The 18,240-nt window shown below is 40.1% G+C and overlaps 1 protein-coding gene across 1 annotated transcript in view; it reads right to left on the bottom strand.

Moving 5' to 3' along the window:
* The window catches only part of LOC139951313 (DNA polymerase epsilon catalytic subunit A-like), a 54,017-nt gene that overhangs the window by 8,802 nt on the left and 26,975 nt on the right, over positions 1 to 18,240 (bottom strand). Inside the window, exons 23-41 of the mRNA XM_071950139.1 lie at positions 17,432 to 17,557; positions 16,427 to 16,618; positions 15,751 to 15,831; positions 15,206 to 15,328; positions 14,818 to 15,066; positions 13,128 to 13,334; positions 11,497 to 11,632; positions 11,156 to 11,252; positions 10,459 to 10,597; positions 9,786 to 9,892; positions 8,587 to 8,715; positions 7,473 to 7,554; positions 6,821 to 6,905; positions 5,563 to 5,723; positions 4,580 to 4,755; positions 3,837 to 3,951; positions 3,138 to 3,292; positions 1,879 to 1,968; positions 794 to 1,082 (exon numbers count right to left, since the gene is read on the bottom strand). Of these exons, the coding sequence (XP_071806240.1) occupies positions 794 to 1,082; positions 1,879 to 1,968; positions 3,138 to 3,292; positions 3,837 to 3,951; positions 4,580 to 4,755; positions 5,563 to 5,723; positions 6,821 to 6,905; positions 7,473 to 7,554; positions 8,587 to 8,715; positions 9,786 to 9,892; positions 10,459 to 10,597; positions 11,156 to 11,252; positions 11,497 to 11,632; positions 13,128 to 13,334; positions 14,818 to 15,066; positions 15,206 to 15,328; positions 15,751 to 15,831; positions 16,427 to 16,618; positions 17,432 to 17,557 (2,739 nt within the window). The remainder of the gene's footprint in view (positions 1 to 793; positions 1,083 to 1,878; positions 1,969 to 3,137; positions 3,293 to 3,836; positions 3,952 to 4,579; positions 4,756 to 5,562; positions 5,724 to 6,820; positions 6,906 to 7,472; positions 7,555 to 8,586; positions 8,716 to 9,785; positions 9,893 to 10,458; positions 10,598 to 11,155; positions 11,253 to 11,496; positions 11,633 to 13,127; positions 13,335 to 14,817; positions 15,067 to 15,205; positions 15,329 to 15,750; positions 15,832 to 16,426; positions 16,619 to 17,431; positions 17,558 to 18,240) is intronic.

Here is an 18,240-nt window from a genome sequence, read left to right as displayed (position 1 = left end):
AAATCAGGGAACACCAAGAAAAAACAATAACTATTTTTTAATAAAAAATTAAAAAACACAGAAGTTACAACAGTTACCACGAGAGAAATTACATGAAAATGGACCAGCTAAATGTGTAAACGATAAAAACAAAACCAGTTAGGCTCTATTTAAAATGCGAGTGAGGTACATTAATAAAACTTTGGAAGTTGGTTCATGAAATTGGTGCGTGGTGTTTCTGTTTTGTTGAAAACCTGTATGATTATTAATATCGTTATTGCATCCAAGACTTTACTCAGGGGTGAGAGTCATTACTAACGAAAAAGTCTGAAACTTGGGTACAAATGCAAAGGTTTGTTGAAATGATGGCATTTCTACCATTTGGTAACGCCTGGGTTGTAGATTCCAAGGAGCTTTTGGAAACAGTAGAGAAGTAGACATTTATGTGTGGAAAAATATTATTAATAAAAACCACAAGGGAAACTGACTGGGTAAAGTTGTAAATGATTTTTGGGGTTGACAAAGAATTGACTAGAGTGGGATTCGAACCAACGACCTCCGGATTAACGTGCCGGCACTCTACCAACTGAACTATCTAGCCCTATATTGGCGGTGTCCCTATTTTGTCAATATCTTTGTTCGGGGGTGCCAGTCAGAAGCCATACAACCGTTAACTGCCGTGTAGCCAGGGATCACACCCAAATTACGATACAACCTGGGAGTATTGTCTGATTTTCTTCACCAGGCCAACATAACAAGCCTGAATTCAGCCAAAGGTCTGAACAATCTCTTCCCTGTTTACTTTATAACTTACCGGGTCCAACCACAATAAGAGTTCCCAGCATTGCTTATACGCAAGATCCACCCCATGGAACAGATCACGCGACTTTATTGTGTTGGTGATATAATCTACATACGCCACGCCGTCAATCACACGACGCTTCTTCGTGCAGAGGAGCACGCTGTTGAAGTTGGCGTGGACGATGGTCGCACCGAGGCGTTTGAACTCCGCAATAAGGAGCATGAACATCTTCTTCATGAGGTTGTGGAGGGTGCGTCTTAGAGCGGGGTCGTAGAGTAGGGAGGACGGGGAACGCAACCATCTGAAATAATAGATGGAAATTTGCATCAGGGATAAATAGTATTTATTTTGGTTTACCCATATTCACGAAAGTGTTTAAGCACTGTACATGAACAGGCATATTACTTGAACCCACGACCTTTGCAATTCTAGAGCAGTTTCTTACCAACTAGACCACTAAGGTGTCCGGTAGCTAGAGGCAGTTCGAATCCTAAATTCAAATCCAGTTTGAATCCCATCTGAAATAACTATTACGTAGGAAACTGTGAGTGGAAATGTGACCATTTAGAAGTGAAAGAAAAATCTTCAATTGTTTGCACTGAAAACAACAGTGGGAGTTGTTTAGTCTGAACTAGAGTAAATTAGTCCAAATAAGTCTGAACTGGAGTACCCCAGTCTGAACTAAACTGAACCGGAGTAAATTAATACAAACTAGTCTGGACTGAATTAAACCAGTCTGAACTGGAGTAAACCAGTCCGAACTAAACTGAACTGGAGTAAATTAGTTCAAACTAGTCTGGACTGGAGTAAACCAGTCTGAACTGGAGTACCCCAGTCTGAACTAAACTGAACCGGAGTAAATTAGTCCAAACTAGTCTGGACTGGAGTAAACCAGTCTGAACTAAACTGAACCGGAGTAAATTAGTTTAAACTAGTCTGGACTGGTTCACTACCTATAATTTCTTCAGCAGAAATTTTGAAACTTATCTTAGGCAATAAGAAGAGTTACGAGATTGGGCCGGGGGATTGTGAAAGGCTTTTCAGAGAGTTCAACAATAGTGCAAGTTATTAATTGGCCGGAGTCCAACCAAACTTACCGATAGAAATGAACGATCTGATGATCAGCAAAGACATTGCTGTATGTTGTCACATCGCGCAGCCAGCCGTGAACCATGCTCTTCATAATTCTGAAAGACAAAAAGATTTTGTATATATTTAAAGGCAGTGGACACTTGGTAATTACTCAAAGTAATTATTAGCATAAAACCTTACTTGGTGACAAGTAATGGGGAGAGGTTGATGGTATAAAACATCGTGAGAAACGGCTCCCTTTGAAGTGCCATAGTTTTCGAGAAAGAAGTAATTTTCCACGAATTTGATTTCGAGACCTCAGATTTAGAACTTGCGGTCTCGAAATCAACCATCCAAATGCACACAACTTTGCATAACAATGGTGTTTTTTTCTTTTGTTATTATCTCGCAAGTTCAATGACCAATTGAGCTCAAATTTTCACAGGTTTGTCATTTTATGCATATTTTGAGGTACACCAACTGTGAAGGCTAGTCTTTGACAATTATTAATACTGTCCATTGCCTTTAACAAAGTATTCAGTTTTATGAATTGAAACCAAAGTCATGCTGCTTGTGTATCTCTCTCTCTCCCTCTCTCAAGTCGAACGAGGCGAAGAAAAAAAAATGCTTGTGTACACAGATGTCTAAATTCCTGTGGTCCAGCATACCTGGACCAACTTACTGACCGTACATAAAACATCTCATAACTTGTGCTCCAGTTCTGACAGCTCTTACTGTTACTTTACTGTTGTGGCCTCCAGGATATAGAACAGTCTTTCTAACAAAATCAGACAATTCTCTACAATACCATAGAGTTATATATAAGAACTAGAGGGCGCACTGGTGATGCTGCTTGCACAATATGAAAAGCGCCATTCTGTACGCGTGTTGGATATGAAATACACATTTGAGTATTTTTATTGAATGCTCGCGCTATACTGTTTGTTTAACTTACAAAATGGCCGCACAAACACACGCTGTGAGATGGCTGTTGTGTCAACTTAGAAAATGGCCGCCTGCGCGCATGCCGGGGCGTGTATATAGGCCAGTGCGCCCTCTAGTTCTTATATATAACTCTATGTACAATACAGACTTTTAAGACGTCACTCAAATCTCACATGTGTACAAGAGTGTACTGTGCGGCGCCATGAGCAATGATCATTGGAGTATGGCGCCATAAAAATGTTACGATTAATTGATTGATTGACCCATAAAGGGCTGCTGTATAAATCAAAGTAATTAACATGAAAGGAGAAGCAACTTTGGAGTCTAATGTACTACCTACCTGAATGCAACGGAGCAGAGAGCGGTTTCATCGTAGCTTGACAACAACGTAGCTGTACCAGCATTCCCTGTTACCATATCTTCAAGTGAAACCTGGGGTGTGGCGTCAAACGCAATACTCCCTGCACTTCCCTCCATCTCGCTGATGTGGTGAGACTGGTAATCAATAAAGATCAATAGAATAATCAGTGATGGTCAATAGAGATCAAAAGATCAATCAACATTCCAATGAAATGAAACTGATTACATTTATAAATGTGAAAACCTATAAAATTAATTTTTGGTTTTACCCATTTACACTGATGTGTGTTAGCATTGTAAATACTCGGTACTTTCCACAGTTCTGTGAAATAAAATCACAGGCATGTTACTCAGGTGGGATTCAAACCCACAACCCTTGCAATTCTAGAGCAGTGTCTAAACGACTAGACCACTGAGATTGCCCAGTAGCTACAGGATAGTCGAGGTGGTTGAGTTGGTAAGACACTGCTCTAGATGCAAAGGTCGCATGTTTAAATCCCATTCTACTTATATGCTTCTCTGTTTTTTCCAAAAGAACTCGGCAAAGTACTGTGTATGCAGTGCTAACACACATCGCTGTATATGGGTAAAACCCAAAATTATTATTCTTTATCCCCGATGCAAATTTCCATCAATTAGAATCTACATAATTTTAAATATTTTAGTATCATCATCGTACCTGAAGCAGGGTATTGACAGCAAGACTAGCCATATCCAACTCGACGCAGATTGTACGAAAGCATCCCGACTGGTTCACATCAATGCTAGAACTCTCTTCAAACTCGGTTACCAACCTTCACGGAAAGAAAACCACAGACAAGCAAACAGAGTGACCAACAGACAAACTTACTTTTATTCCATGTCACTAAAATTACCAGCGAAAACTCACTCAGGGCACCAGGCACAAAACCGTGCAGTTTTAAGGCCGGTTTATAGTCGGTCGCGCGATGGTCGCGCGATGGAAATCTTGACGCGCAAATCTTGACTATGTATAAAATAACAAACCTGTGAAAATTTGAGCTCAATCGTTCATCATACTTGCGAGATAATAATGAAAGAAAAAACACCCTTGTCACACAAAGTTGTGTCCGTTTAGATGGTTGATTTCGAGACCTCAAGTTCTGAATCTGAGGTCTCGAAATCAAATTCATAGAAAATTACTTCTTTCTCGAAAACTATGGCACTTCAGAGGGAGCCGTTTCTCACAGTGTTTTATATCATCAACCTCTCCCCATTACTCGTCACCAAGAAAAGTTTTATGTTAATAATTATTTTGAGTAACAACCAATAGTGTCCACTGCCTTTAAGAGTGATTAGCAAACTTATACCTTCCCTTAATAAGAGAGAACCCTTCCAACTTTACAGACAAGAAAACATTCACTCTGAATAATGTGTTTCATATATTCCAAAGGACGAACCAACCTGCTATCATCTGCTTCTCTCCCTCCCAAGTCCGGTCTCTCTGTCGGTGATACCCACATAACATGGCTGTGCTTCTGAAGATGCCGAGCGTAGAATAAGTCAGCACCAAAGATTCCTGTGTCTTCCGGAAGGTTCCCAACGGGGATGTGGAAATAACGACTCTGCTCAAGGTAGCTCTGAAAATCAAACAGTAATGTGAGTGTTTGACAGTTAAAATATTAACAGAGGAGAACCTGTGCTCATTACATGACTGTGGGAGAACCTTAGATGATGATGTTGTGGGTAGCTGACCTAAGTTGTCGAGTTATAATAATTTATAATAATTTATAAAAAATTGGGGAGCTAATCATCCTTACTCGCAGCTAAGAGCTGAATTGCAAAGGGCGCGGCTACAAATAGTTCGCTGGCATGCAAGGGCACCTTCGGCTGCCAGCCACATCAACCCATTATGACCACGGAGCACAGCCAAGATCGAAAGTGTTTGATTTTTCCAGAGGGAGGAAAACTGAATGGTCTTGAAAACCCTTGTGGCACAGCAGAGAACCAACGCACAACTCAACTCACATATGGCCCTAGCCGGGAATTGAAACGGGGTTACCTTGGTGAGAGGCGAGCACTTTACGCACTAGCCAGCCATGCCACCCTAACAGTTGGTGTATATGGAACGACAAGTTCTTGCAGATAGGTGGGAGCTTGACGTTTAACGCATTATTATATTACGTATTTGAAAGTGGACAGGCAGCCAGTGAAGGTTATACAAATTTGGAGAGATATTATGATCATGGACTTTGGTACGAGTTATGATACAAGCAGAAGCGTTTTGCAAATGTTGTAGCCTTGAGACATCTGAGTAGGGGGATCCAGTAAGTAAACTCACATACGTGGAGGTAAAACAAAGAAGGATGGAAGTTATTTGTTTTATAATCGAACTGAGACTCAGATCTCATAAAATAAAAAATAAAAATTAAGGAGGAAGGCCATACCAGTAGGAGGTAATCCACATTTAGGTAGTGTTGAAGGAGCCGTCTGGAACCCTGTCTCTGCCAATCCAGAACACTGTATAGATTCTCACTTTCATTTACATGTAGCCGTACTACCGGGAAGTCACCAAGTATCGGAATGTGTTTGGTCAGCTCGGTGTTACCTGAATCAATCAATATCAGAATAGATATTTGTTTAGTCAATACATCCATCCCAAATAAATCAATCAATCAATCAATCAATCAATCAATCATATACAGTTCTATATAAGAACTAGAGGGTTTACTGGTGATGCTGTGTGCACAAACCCAACGGGACCACAAGGAGACACGCCCACCATTTTGTAAGATGAACTTTGTATGCACGTTGAACACAAAGTACAAAATGGTGTGTGCGTTATGATAACGCTATGCGATGCTGCTTTAGCAACTTAGAAAAGGAGCGTGTATCTTGGCTTGTGCGCCCTCTAGTTCTTTTGTAACTCTATGCAATCAATCAATCAGTCAATCAATCAATCAATCAATCAATCAATCAATCAATCAATTAGCTAATCAATCAATTAGCTAATCAATCAGTGTTTCTTTTGGTACCTTTTTTAGATCAGTAGCCATGACATGAATCTGTACTCAATGTACATAAAGATGTATGTAATATAATTTACTTGTAGAAGTTTCAGCTTCATTAGTCGTCAAGTATTTGAGAAAAAAAGTGAAAATCACAGAGCAATGGTTTTTAGGAGTCACATGAATCCCTTGTACATGGTACTGAGACGATAATAATAGGAATATTTTAAGGGAAGCTTTCTTCCATCAGTATCTTCCAATCTTGTAAGTTAAAGGCAGTGGACACTATTGGTAATTACTCAAAATAATTTATATCATAAAACCTTACTTGGTAACGAGTAATGGGGAGAGGTTGAAGGAATTAAACGTTGTGAGAAACGGCTCCCTCTGAAGTGACGTAGTTTTCGAGAAAGAAGTAATTTTCCACGAATTTGATTTCGAAACCTCAGAGGTCTCAAAATTATACATCTGAAAGCACACAACTTTGTGTGACAAGGGTGTTTTTTTCTCTCATTGTTATCTCGCAACTACGACGACCAATTGAGCTCAAATTTTCACAGGTTTGTTATTTTGTGCGTATGTTGAGATACACCAAGTGAGAAGACTGGTCTTTGACAATTACCAATATTGTCCACTGCCTTTAAATGTAACACTTTTGTGTCATACAAAACTATTTAAATGAATTAACTACACCTACCCATGGGAGACTGTAGAGCGATGAATGTTGGACCTTTTCTCTCGTCTTTGTATGTAGACAGTAGACGGTTAATTGCTTTATACACCTGTTACAGTTGAGATAAGGTGTACAGTGTAACCTCATTAGTAAAGTCAGGGTTGTTTTATACAGAGCTGCCAACATTTGCATCTTGCAATCAGGGAGATAAAAAGGGAGGTTTACTAAGCTGCACGTTCCGCGTGAACGTCAGAAAATTGTGTCGTTAATATCTCACGTTTTAAGCATACGTGAAGTGACCATTTTTCACGTCAGGTACGTAAGTGCTCGCAGACGTCATACGTGAGCATGCAATAAACCCGAAGTGGCGACGTCACCCAGAAACAACACAATTTGTTGACGTTCACTATTTAGTACTAACATCCAACATTTCGAATCAATCCCCAGAAATATATCAATCTCCAGAAATATTACAATCCCAGAAATATATAGTGAGGAAATAGTTTCCATAATCTGGAAGATTTTCAAATTTGTTAACCGGAATGTGGAAAGATTGGTTTATTTTTAGGGATCTTTCTGCAAAATCAGGAAGAGTTAATCTGCATATTAAATGTGGGCTAAGCGTTAATCCGGAATTTGCTGGTTCAAATCCCGCTCTATAGTAAATTTGTCTTACCTTTGTCATGTCTTTTTCCACCTGTACTTCAAAGGTGTGAGTATCTGGCGGCAATAATTCCTCCTCGGTTCCTCTGGCAATCCTGAAAAAACAAACATCGATGGCCATTGACAACTATGATTGTATAAAGAGATTCAAACATTTGTCACACAATAACAACTTATTCTTATATAGCACATTTCACAGTAACGTACGTCTCAATGCGCTTTACATTAGTGCCCTGGTCATTGGGCCAACAGCCTGCCTTTAATATTTCTCAGCTCCCTGGGGAGTATACAACCTGGGCAACAGTAGCGCTCTAAAGGCTTTTTCATACACAAAATCAACCTCTACCCTTGCAGGTACTCATTTATACCCCTTGGTACGTGAAGAGAAGCAATTGTAGTCGAGTTTTATGCTCAAGGTCACGAGTGACATTACCGGGATTCGAACCCACACTCCGATGACTTAACCACCGGAACTTGAATTTGATGCTCTAAACTACTCGGTCATGACACCATACATAGCAAGCACCCTTGTTTACAGGTTTCCTCAGGCTTGCAAGCTACAGCGATTAAAGGAACACGCTGCCTTGGATCGGTCGAGTTGGTCTTTGAAAAGCGTTTTGTAACCGTTTGTTATAAAATGCATATGATTGGAAAGATGTTTTAAAAGTAGAATATAATGACCCACAAAAGTATCACTCGAAATTGCGTGGTTTTCCTTTTACCTCGTCGGCTAACACGGTGGGCCATTTATGGGAGTCAAATTTTTGACTCCCATAAATGGCCGACCGTGTTAGTTTGCAAAGTTAAAGGAAAACCACGCAATTTCGAGGCAAATTTGTGTGGATCATTGTATTCTACTTTTAAATCATCTTTATAACCATATCCTTTTTTATAACAAACGGTCACAAACGCTTTTCAAAGACCAACTCGACCGATCCAAGGCAACGTGTTCCTTTAAGTTCACTTATGAGGCAACCTTGGTTTCATTATCAGAAATATAAAAGAATCCAGAACACTTATCGTTAAAGAGTAGAGAATAACCCCAATGTTTCTGGCCATTCCCAGAAATACTACAATAACGTATGGTATTACAAGTGATGTACATGTATCTTCAATGCTGAACATACTTTGCCTGTCGTTCTGTTTGATACATCGAGGTGAGATTTGGCATCTGGTTGGTGCGTACGGTGTCGGCTGCAAAGACCACCGCTTTGGGAGAGTTGGAGAAAAATAAACCAAACATGGCCTTCGATCCTCTGAAAGAAAAAATTATTAAAATAAATGCTTACCGTAAACATAAATATAGTACTGTGAAGTTGAATACATTAATGAAAACATAAACGTCGTACTGGAAACAGGTTGATCAGGTTATCGCCAAAGACATGAATCCACACTAACTGTTAATGAAGATGTCTGTAATACAATTTCTCTGTAGCAGTTTCAGGTAGTCTTCAAGTTTTTAAAAAACAAGTGACTATCACAGAGCAATATTTTCAGGAGAGTCAAGTATATCCATTGTACATGCTAACATTATTCTTGTGAAATTGTTTTACTAATTTTTTAAAAACTACAGCGCCTCAGCAATTAACGTGTTCAGGGAAGCTTCCTATCATCATAATCTTGAAACTGTGTAGGTTTAGTGTAAAATCTGTTTGTGTTTTGTGTTGCACAAAAAGTAGCCAAACTCTCTCATTATTATCTTGCAACTTCGACTCTTCAATGAGTAGAAGGTTGGTTTGAGTCCTCGCCCCTTTGGTTCGGGTATGTCTTGACACTTGTGTTCTTGCGGAAGACACACCAACAATTGTTTATCCTTCAGACATGTCACTTTTAGAAAGAGACGAGGCTGTCATAGTGTTATAGCCGGAGGGGTGTCTGGCTGTCCAACATTATCTTAAAGGCAGTGGACACTATTGGTAATTATCAGAATAATTATCAGCATAAAACCTTACTCGGTAACGAGTAATGGGGAGAGGTTGGTAGTACAGAACATTGTGAGAAACGGCTCCCTCTGAAGTGGCGTAGTTTTCAAGAAAGAAGTAATTTTCCACGAGTTTGATTTCGAGACCTCAGATTTAGAATTTGAGGTTTTGAATTCTCTGAAAGCACCCAACTTCGTGTGACAAGGGTATTTTTTCTTTCTATATTATCTCACAACTTCGACGACCAATTGAGCTCAAACTTTCACAGGTTGGATATTTTATATATATGTTGAGGAACACCAAGGTAGAAGACTGGTATTTGACAACTACCAGTAGTGTCCATTGTCTTTAAATTTAGACCCGTTTTATCAAATTGATGCCAATATTTGTAGGCCGTTACTCACGTCACATTGTGATAAAGGTAAATCCTGCGCAGGCTCCCTGGCTGTAGATATGAAAACTGGGCTAATGTCTTGAACTCTAGTTGACCTAGGTCAAAGGTCTCCAACTCCTGTGATGAAGGTAAGGTCAAGGAAATAAAGTGAGAGGAAATGATGATAATCGAAACAAATCAAACTTTTTAATGGGCGGTCAGGTCGGTGTAGTGGTGTCTTGCCTTGCCTTCCACCTCTGGGACCCCGGTGCGAATCACACCAGGGCATTACGTGGATTGGGTTGTCAGTCCCAACTTGACAGCCTGGAATAATACTATGGGGTTTTCCTCACACATCTTACACTGTAACTTCCTTCCTTGTCTTCTCTTCATTGGGTTCTTGGTTAGTACAATAATTTTGCTTACTTGTGTAAGAGTCCTTGGCTACCTAGTAATTTGGTATTTTGTTTATAAAAGTAAGTCAATATTCAATAGTCAATAGTCTGTTTTAATGTCACATACAACAATAAGTATATACATGTATACAGTGAAATTCACTTTGGTTTGCGGGTCTAACAACATTAAAATCACAAACAAATACAGCAGACACTAAAACCACGTACAGGCTACACAATAACAAATTAATAAACAAAAGGAGGTGAATTGAAATATTTAACTGTGTGGAAATAATGTAGCTGCCTTACCTTTCCAGCGAGGAATCTAGCGTTATCTTTATTGACCATACAAATACAGCCCAGCTTGATCAAGGCTCTAAACTCCAATGGGACTTGAGTCTCGTACACACCCTCTATCTCAGGGGCTGACAGGTCTGCATTCAATTCACTGGGGGGGGGTTGAGAAAATAAGGAATTACTGCATAATGAACTGTAGTATCGTAGAAACTTTGTTGACTACTTAAAGAGCTCAGATCCTTTACCCAGGGTATCGTAAGTTATTGGTCTTGTCTCACACTAATGACTGCTTCATTTGTCCATGTTGCCGTACCTTGTTTGTACATGTACCATGGTTGTACTTAATGTTTGTCTGTCCATTGGTAAGGGAACAAAAGCATCTTGTTAACCTTATAAATGTTGTCAGTAATTTGCTGCTAGTTAATGAATTATAGGACTAATTGTAGGGTAGGGGGTCCATTAACAATAACACAGGGTATTGACCCCTTGCATGCACGTCACTCGCTGCGACTGTGTCACGCTCACCATTTTGATGGTAAATTGGTTTAAATTAAGTGTAAACGCCGCGTCACCTAAAATGCGCACTTCACTGAATAATGTACAGTGACATTGCCCACCAGTATTGGGCATCCAGGATTATTCTGATGATGTCAGGTGAATTGGGTCAATGTATGTAAAATAGACTGAACAAAATAAGTTGAAAACTTACTTGGAGTGTTCTTGGAAGATGTCTTCTGGTACGACATACTCATAAAGATTTAGAGACGGGTTGGAACGAGGGAGGGCTCGATTTACTTTACGCCACACTACAAAGAAAGAAACGAAACATCCTTAAAATTTGACTTGAATTAAAGTTTTCAATAACTTCCGTTTTTAAAATAAAACAAATGCAAAATTCTTGGCTGAGTTTTCGCCACACTACAAAGAAAAGAAAATACCTTAAAATTTGACTTTAATTTATGTTGTCAAATAAATAACAAATGTTTGGTTGACCCTCCGCCACACTACACAGAAAGAAAATACCATACAAATTTGACTTAGTTAACTTACTTGGGCCTTCGTTAGACTCTTTGGGTTGTCTTTGGTTGACATAGAAGATGCGGGGTACCAGCAGCTTTATGCAGTGAAGATCATTACCGATTAATGACCACAATCTGTACAAACCAGGATGGCCGGTCTCTGCAATCTACAGCAAGAAAGAAACAAAGAAACTTTGCCAAGTTTGCCTTTACATTTGGTGACAAGCCATGGAAATATTTATGTGACCAATCTTGTCGGGTCACATTTAGATTAAAGGAACACGTTGCCTTGGATCGGACGAGTTGGTCTATGAAAAGCGTTTGAAACCGTTTGTTATGAAATGCATATGGTTAGAAACATGTTTTAAAAGTAGAATATATTATTGATCCACACAAGTATCACTCAAAATTACATTTTACAGCGCGAACTAACACGGTCGGCCATTTATGGGAGTCAAAGTTTTGACTCCCATAAATGGCCGACCGTGTTTGTCGACGAGGTAAAACGAAAACCACGCAATTTTGAGGCATATTTGTGTAGATCATTGTATTCTACTTTTACAACATCTTTCTAACCAAATTGATTTTATAACAAACGGTTCCAGGACGCTTGTCAAAGACCAACTCGACCGATCCAAGGCAACGCGTTCCTTTAATGTTCACTACATAACGCGTCATGCAACCTGCTATAGTGCATCTGAGGTGCCATTCACAATTATCAACATTTTCCGAGCATACAAACCGTACACTTTTGCCATACCCCTCCCTCCCTACCCCCTAAAAGTGTACACAGAAAATGTGTTTTTTTTTCTTCACACTTTTCGACAAAGAGATACTTGAATGTGAGTAAGATGCAAACACTGTTTATTATGCGCACAGCTGATAAAAGAAACATATAAAGAAGGTACACGTGTTAGACTGACATATAATGTCAAAATTTCCTGCGTCCAAATTCAAGACGCAGCTCATCTGTAAAAAAATAAAAATAAAGCATCCTATCTAATGGTGTGAAAAGGGTCAAGAAGCTATAGTTTATAGTTCAACATTCATAAATACCTCAGACAGTTTTGCTATTCCTATTGGTGGAGAGCGCGTCACGTGGGTGTGTATAAGCCTTTGTTAATGACCAGTAAAAAGTGTTAAAACATGGGTTTGCACCTGTTCTTATAAGACAGTTTCTTCGTTCCTATTGGTCGAGAGCAACGGCTGAAACAGTTGTGCCACATCACGCGATACACGCGACGCGCACAGCATTCCCTTATAAGGAGTTGTTTACCCAAGGGCGGCGGAGGGCTTTACCATTTCATAGCTGGAGGGGTGTTGTGTTGAAAGAAATCATTAAACAATGTTTTTGACTGAAAAGGTATTTATGAATGGGAATCAAAGTGTGTTGAATCGGTTTTCAACTAGTGGTTTAAACCTGACGAGGCCTAGTTCTTGATAATTTACCTCGACTTCGTCTCGGTAAAATTATCAAGAACCAGGCCTCGTTGGGATTAAACCACTAGTTGAAAACCTCTTCACCTCCCATTGATTCCCTTATTTTTACAGAAAACGAAAGCGTACAGCAGGCATTAACCACTTCCCTCCCAACGAACAGATTGTATGCTTGTGATAATGTTGATACTAAGAAGTAATAAACCACAAGGGAATCTTTCTCACCTGAATAATCTGCCAGGGCATATCCAGCAATGACCTTGCTGTTCGACGCAGGAACTGCCCGAGACTATTTGAAGGTCCAACTCGGATGGCTCCACTGCGAGAGAAGTCGTCAGTGTCAACGCGACGACGCTTGTGACGCTCGGCTCTCTGCCGCGCTTGGTGGGCCCACTTCTTCTTATGGTAGGCAAGCCAGTCTTGCATTGCTTCCTGTAGTATAGAAAAGGTAAAGGAAATGAGTTTTGTATAAGCAAAATATTCTAATGACTTAAAGGCAGTGGACACTATTGGTAATTGTCAAAGACCAGTCTTCTCACTTGGTGTATCTCAACATTTGCATAAAATAACAAACCTGTGAAAATTTGAGCTGAATTGGTCGTCAAAGTTGCGAGATAGTAATGAAAGAAAAAACACCCTGGTCACACGAAGTTGTGTGCGTTCATATGCTTGATTTCGAGACCTCAAATTATAAACCTGAGGTCTCGAAGTCAAATTCGTGGAAAATTGCTTCTTTCACAAAACTCTTCCTAACTTAGGATTAATCTTATAACTTAGGATGAGTCCCAACCCTGCACTGTAGCATGCAGACCTTAAGATTAATCCTACGTTAGGACGAGTTACTCGTCCTAACTCAAGATAAGACGAGTCCTAACTCTTCGTGAAATCGACGGCTGGTCACTTTAGAGGGAGCCGTTTCTCACATTGGTTTATACTATCAACAGCTCCCCATTACTCGTTACCAATTAAGGTTTGATGCTCATAATTATTTTGAGTAATTACCAATAGTGTCCACTGCCTTTAAATACTTTATTTAGAGTGATCAACCTAGCAAGAAATTTTGGCTTGTGTGCGTAGGTGTAGAATTCGGCGGTTAGCAGAGCCATGAAATTGGGCCCAGTTTTCTTTGGTTACATGGTTGCATGGCGCCATTTTCGGTCCAAATGCAGCATGACCCAATGTGCAGTCTAGTCTGGTACCCAGTGTGCTTACATGTAGCTTTTGGACCGAAAATGGCTTCTAATCACAAGTTGTCGCCACTCTCTCAATACACAGTTCTGACATGGTTCTGATTTCATGAAGCTATTGGGCAGAAAATTCTGCTAAGCAAGAAATGACCGAGGATGTACCAGTTGCAGCAATGGGAACTGTATGCTGTTCTGGCTGAACCTAGTTTCTTCCTATTTATCCGGGGGTCGATTTCAGCGAAGAAATAAAATCCCCATCGTAAGACAATTGTCAGTATCACCTTGGTGATTTACATTGTTACATCACACTTTACTAAGCAACTACAATAGACCTTTCCCATGAAACATGTTTATTGCCCACTAACATTTTGGTTGACAAAATGAAGGTACATCACGCTGTTTTGTACCAACTAGTGGCTGCGTGACACAGACGTGATTGCACGTCTGCTTAGTGCATAACTCTATGCCGTTTGCCACCAATAAGGTCTGTACGCATGCGTGAGTGTTATTAGCATATTTAATGGGAAGGGTCCATCGATTTGCGGTTACGATAAATCTTCATAGCTCTTTGTGAAATCGGCCCCAAGCCCTGCAGTAGAATAAAGCAAGACAGTTCTCTAAGAAGTAGACACACACATGGTGTTACCGCAAACCAATTGATACCTCACCATGCAACGCCTCAAATCCTATATAAAGTTTCTATACTCCTCAACGTCTTTCCTGGTTACCTTTGTATCTCCCATCGTGGGTTGAGGACCCAGCACTTCTTGCCATGACTTGGTCATCTCCTCCTCCTCGATCTCCGCCATTGACTTGCCGCCTTGGTTCTCCCCTTCCATGGAGCCACGCCCCCTCTTCCTCTTTGTCACCATCGGACGTTTCGGTCCACTGGGTCCACTTTGTCCGTAGTCTTCCAAGTCGCCAATCGGGGCAGGGACAGGGGCGGGGTTGGTAGGAGCTTCTTCCTCATCGTCAACCTGATAAAGGATAAAAAAGTCAGTTTTGAGTAGTTGCTTGAAAAAAACTAGCGGATGAGGCTTGGCGAAGAAGAAGAGCAAGATTGTTTCAGAGATATAATCCTCCTTAACCTTTCTAGATATTTTGTAGAATTCATACCTGTTTCTTCTGAAGAGGAGCAAACATCTCGCTGATTTTCTTCTGCTTGAAGACGTCGTTCTTCTCCAGTAGTTTCTTATGGAGCCACTCAGGATGTCGGACTCTGGGTACGGGATTGGCTACCTGGATGGACCAATCAGAATGCAGGGTTATAAAGGGGTTTGAACTTAGAATTGATAAAATGCGTTTGTGGTTTTTTTAATCAATATAAACCACAAGGGAAACTGAATGGGTACATTTTTAAAAGATTTTTGGGGTTGAACAAAGAATTGACTAGAATTGGATTAAAAACCAACGCCCTCTATGTTGGCAGTGTTTTTTTTTTTTTTTTTTTATATCATGGGACCACTTGTGACTCGATGAGCTTAGTTAAGCCAAATAAAAAAAATCTGTCCCATGGCAACACATTAGTGACAGCCATAAGCCAATCACAATGCTTGTTGACTTTAAATGATTGTACTAATAAAATTTCTATTTAACTCTATAGTAAACCAATCAGAGAGCAGGAGAACAATCATGTGACATCTCTCAGCCAATCACGTTACCTGTTGTAGAGCAGCTGGGATGGTGATAATCTTTTGTATGCAGCTACTGAAGCGCTCGATGTAGTATTCCCAGTCGAGAATCTGTGAAATGAAATAAATGCGTTATTGGCAAGTACAATAATTAGGTTCATTTTAATGAGAGTCGGAATAAACAAAATTTAAGTGTTCATTAACTAGACTTGAAGATCATTTAAATAATTCCCCACACCCTGCTGATGTGTGTTGACTTGGTACATCCCGAAGCCAATAGTATTTGTTGAGTGATATTGCTCTCTCGTCATCACATGTAACTACGATTGAGTACATAAAAACATCAAATATGTACGATTTGGTGCTTTCAGAATATATAATATCGATCATATGTTGTGTAACAAAGGGAATAGAACCCTAAGCACTTTTCCAAAAGAGAAGGGGGTTTCCCCCATTGTATTGGTTTGATTGGCTGCCTATTGTGCGACAGCACCTTGTAAACCATGACATGGTGCTATGTTCATGAAGGAGTAGGTCTCAAATCTCATACGCAGTCCCACATACCATGCAGGAAATACTGAGTGTATGTTACAGCGTCTTGATTGTCACTGAGTGACGGATATGCGCTTTATAAGAAGCCACTATTATTATCGCACATGGTTTGGCACTGAAAAGGTTTACTTGAAGATAATCCGAACAAACTCACCCCTCGGATATCGTAGTTGGTCCTAAGAGGATCTTTCAGCCATTTCTTCAAGTAGTGTTTCATAACGCTAGGCTCGGACTGGAAGATGGCCAGCGGGATTGCCCTCTCTGTCACCGGAGCTCCTTCTGGTTTCTTAGAGATGATGAACTTACAAGCCAATCCCTTGTCCTTCACCATCTGGTCACCAAGGAACTACGGAAGACACAAAAACTGCTAACATTTCTATGTAGGGTGACTGGACTGTACAAACAGGGCCAAGTTACATGGCTCTGCTTACGGCCAAATTCTGCGCTTACGCTCATGATTCGCCGCTTATTGTGCAAGCGCCAAATTTCTGTGCTAGCTAGCTGTGTAAGCATAGAATACCTAGTAATGTGGAGTACGTATGCGCACAAGCAAAATTTCCCTGCTAACCTTTGAAATACGCTTAATGTAAGCCTGATATTACCTGCTTCTGTAAGCGTTGATTCTTTGCTTATGGTAAGCAGAGCAATGAAAATTGGCCCGGGTCTCGAAACTTACACTGGATCACAGGGTCAAGGCCAGTGATTTTACGGCCAGTAAACTGTCAATTGTACAAGTCCCACGGTCTTGTGTTTTAGAATAATAACACTGCTTTTTTATTTTAAACTGATAATTACAAATATCTTTCAATTGTGTCGAGTCGAGTACTACCCATACAACAATGACATATTAATTTTGATTTTTTACCTATACACCGATGTGTGTAGCACTGTATACTAGTCCTGTAAAATAATATCACAGGCATATTACTCGGGTGGGATTCGAACCCACGACCCTTACAATTCTAGAGCAGTGTCTTATCAACTAGACTACCGAAGCTGCCTGGTAGTTAGACGCAGTTCGAATCCTATATTTTGGCAGCCGGTACCGCACAATACAAGAGATAATCAATACTAATTTTATTTTTTTACCCATACACTGTAAACTCCCCCGAGTCCTGTGAAAAATGACATAAATCTTCTCCTTGTGCTTGTTCATTACCTCAGCTAGTCTCTTAGCGGTACGGATGGATGTGGATTTCTGCGCTCCGTACTCCTCCAGTTTCCGAGACATGCTGCGATTTTCCGACACAAGGAAAAACAGCTCAGAGTCGGGCAAGTTTGCAGCCTAAATATAAAGTTGAAAAAATACATAGAAAACTTGTATTGAAATCCCATTCAAGTAGCATGATTAGCAACTCTTTGCATCATTTTAGAAATTTTAAAAACGACAGTATCTAAAGGCAATCATTTCTATGTTATACTCTGTAGTTGACAAAATAAAATGCATGTGAAAAGAAAATGTATGATTAACACAATTCGTGGGGTGCCGTGGTCGAATGGATAAGAGCACCGAACCAAAGCTCTAGTGGTTTCTGTTCAGCAGGGTGTGGGTTCGACTCATCGTTGTGACACTCCTTCAGCAAGACACCCGACTATAGATTGGTATACTTTCAGAACTGAGAAGTTTCCCGAACATCCAATAAATCTACTCCGCGGTAGTAGAATAAAGAAAGACAATTCTCTAAGAACAAACTCTACCTGGAAAGTAGATACACACATGGTGTTACCGCAAACCAAACTAATTTCACAGGATTATATTCGGTTTGCGGTAACACCATGTGTGTATCTACTTGCCAGGTAGAGTTTGTTCTTAGCGAACTGTCTTTCTTTATTCTACAACTCCGGAGTAGATTTATAGGGTGTTTGGGAGACTTCTCAGTTCTGAAAAGAACTGTCCTGCTTTTGAACTACATGTGTGTGTACTACCTGGGCGACTGGTATAGAAAATTGGCTGGTATGGGACTTCTT

The sequence above is a fragment of the Asterias amurensis genome, chromosome 19 (genome assembly GCF_032118995.1).
Source record: "Asterias amurensis chromosome 19, ASM3211899v1".
NCBI classification, from domain to species: Eukaryota; Metazoa; Echinodermata; class Asteroidea; order Forcipulatida; family Asteriidae; genus Asterias; species Asterias amurensis.
This window is presented reverse-complemented; position numbering and strand designations above follow the sequence as displayed.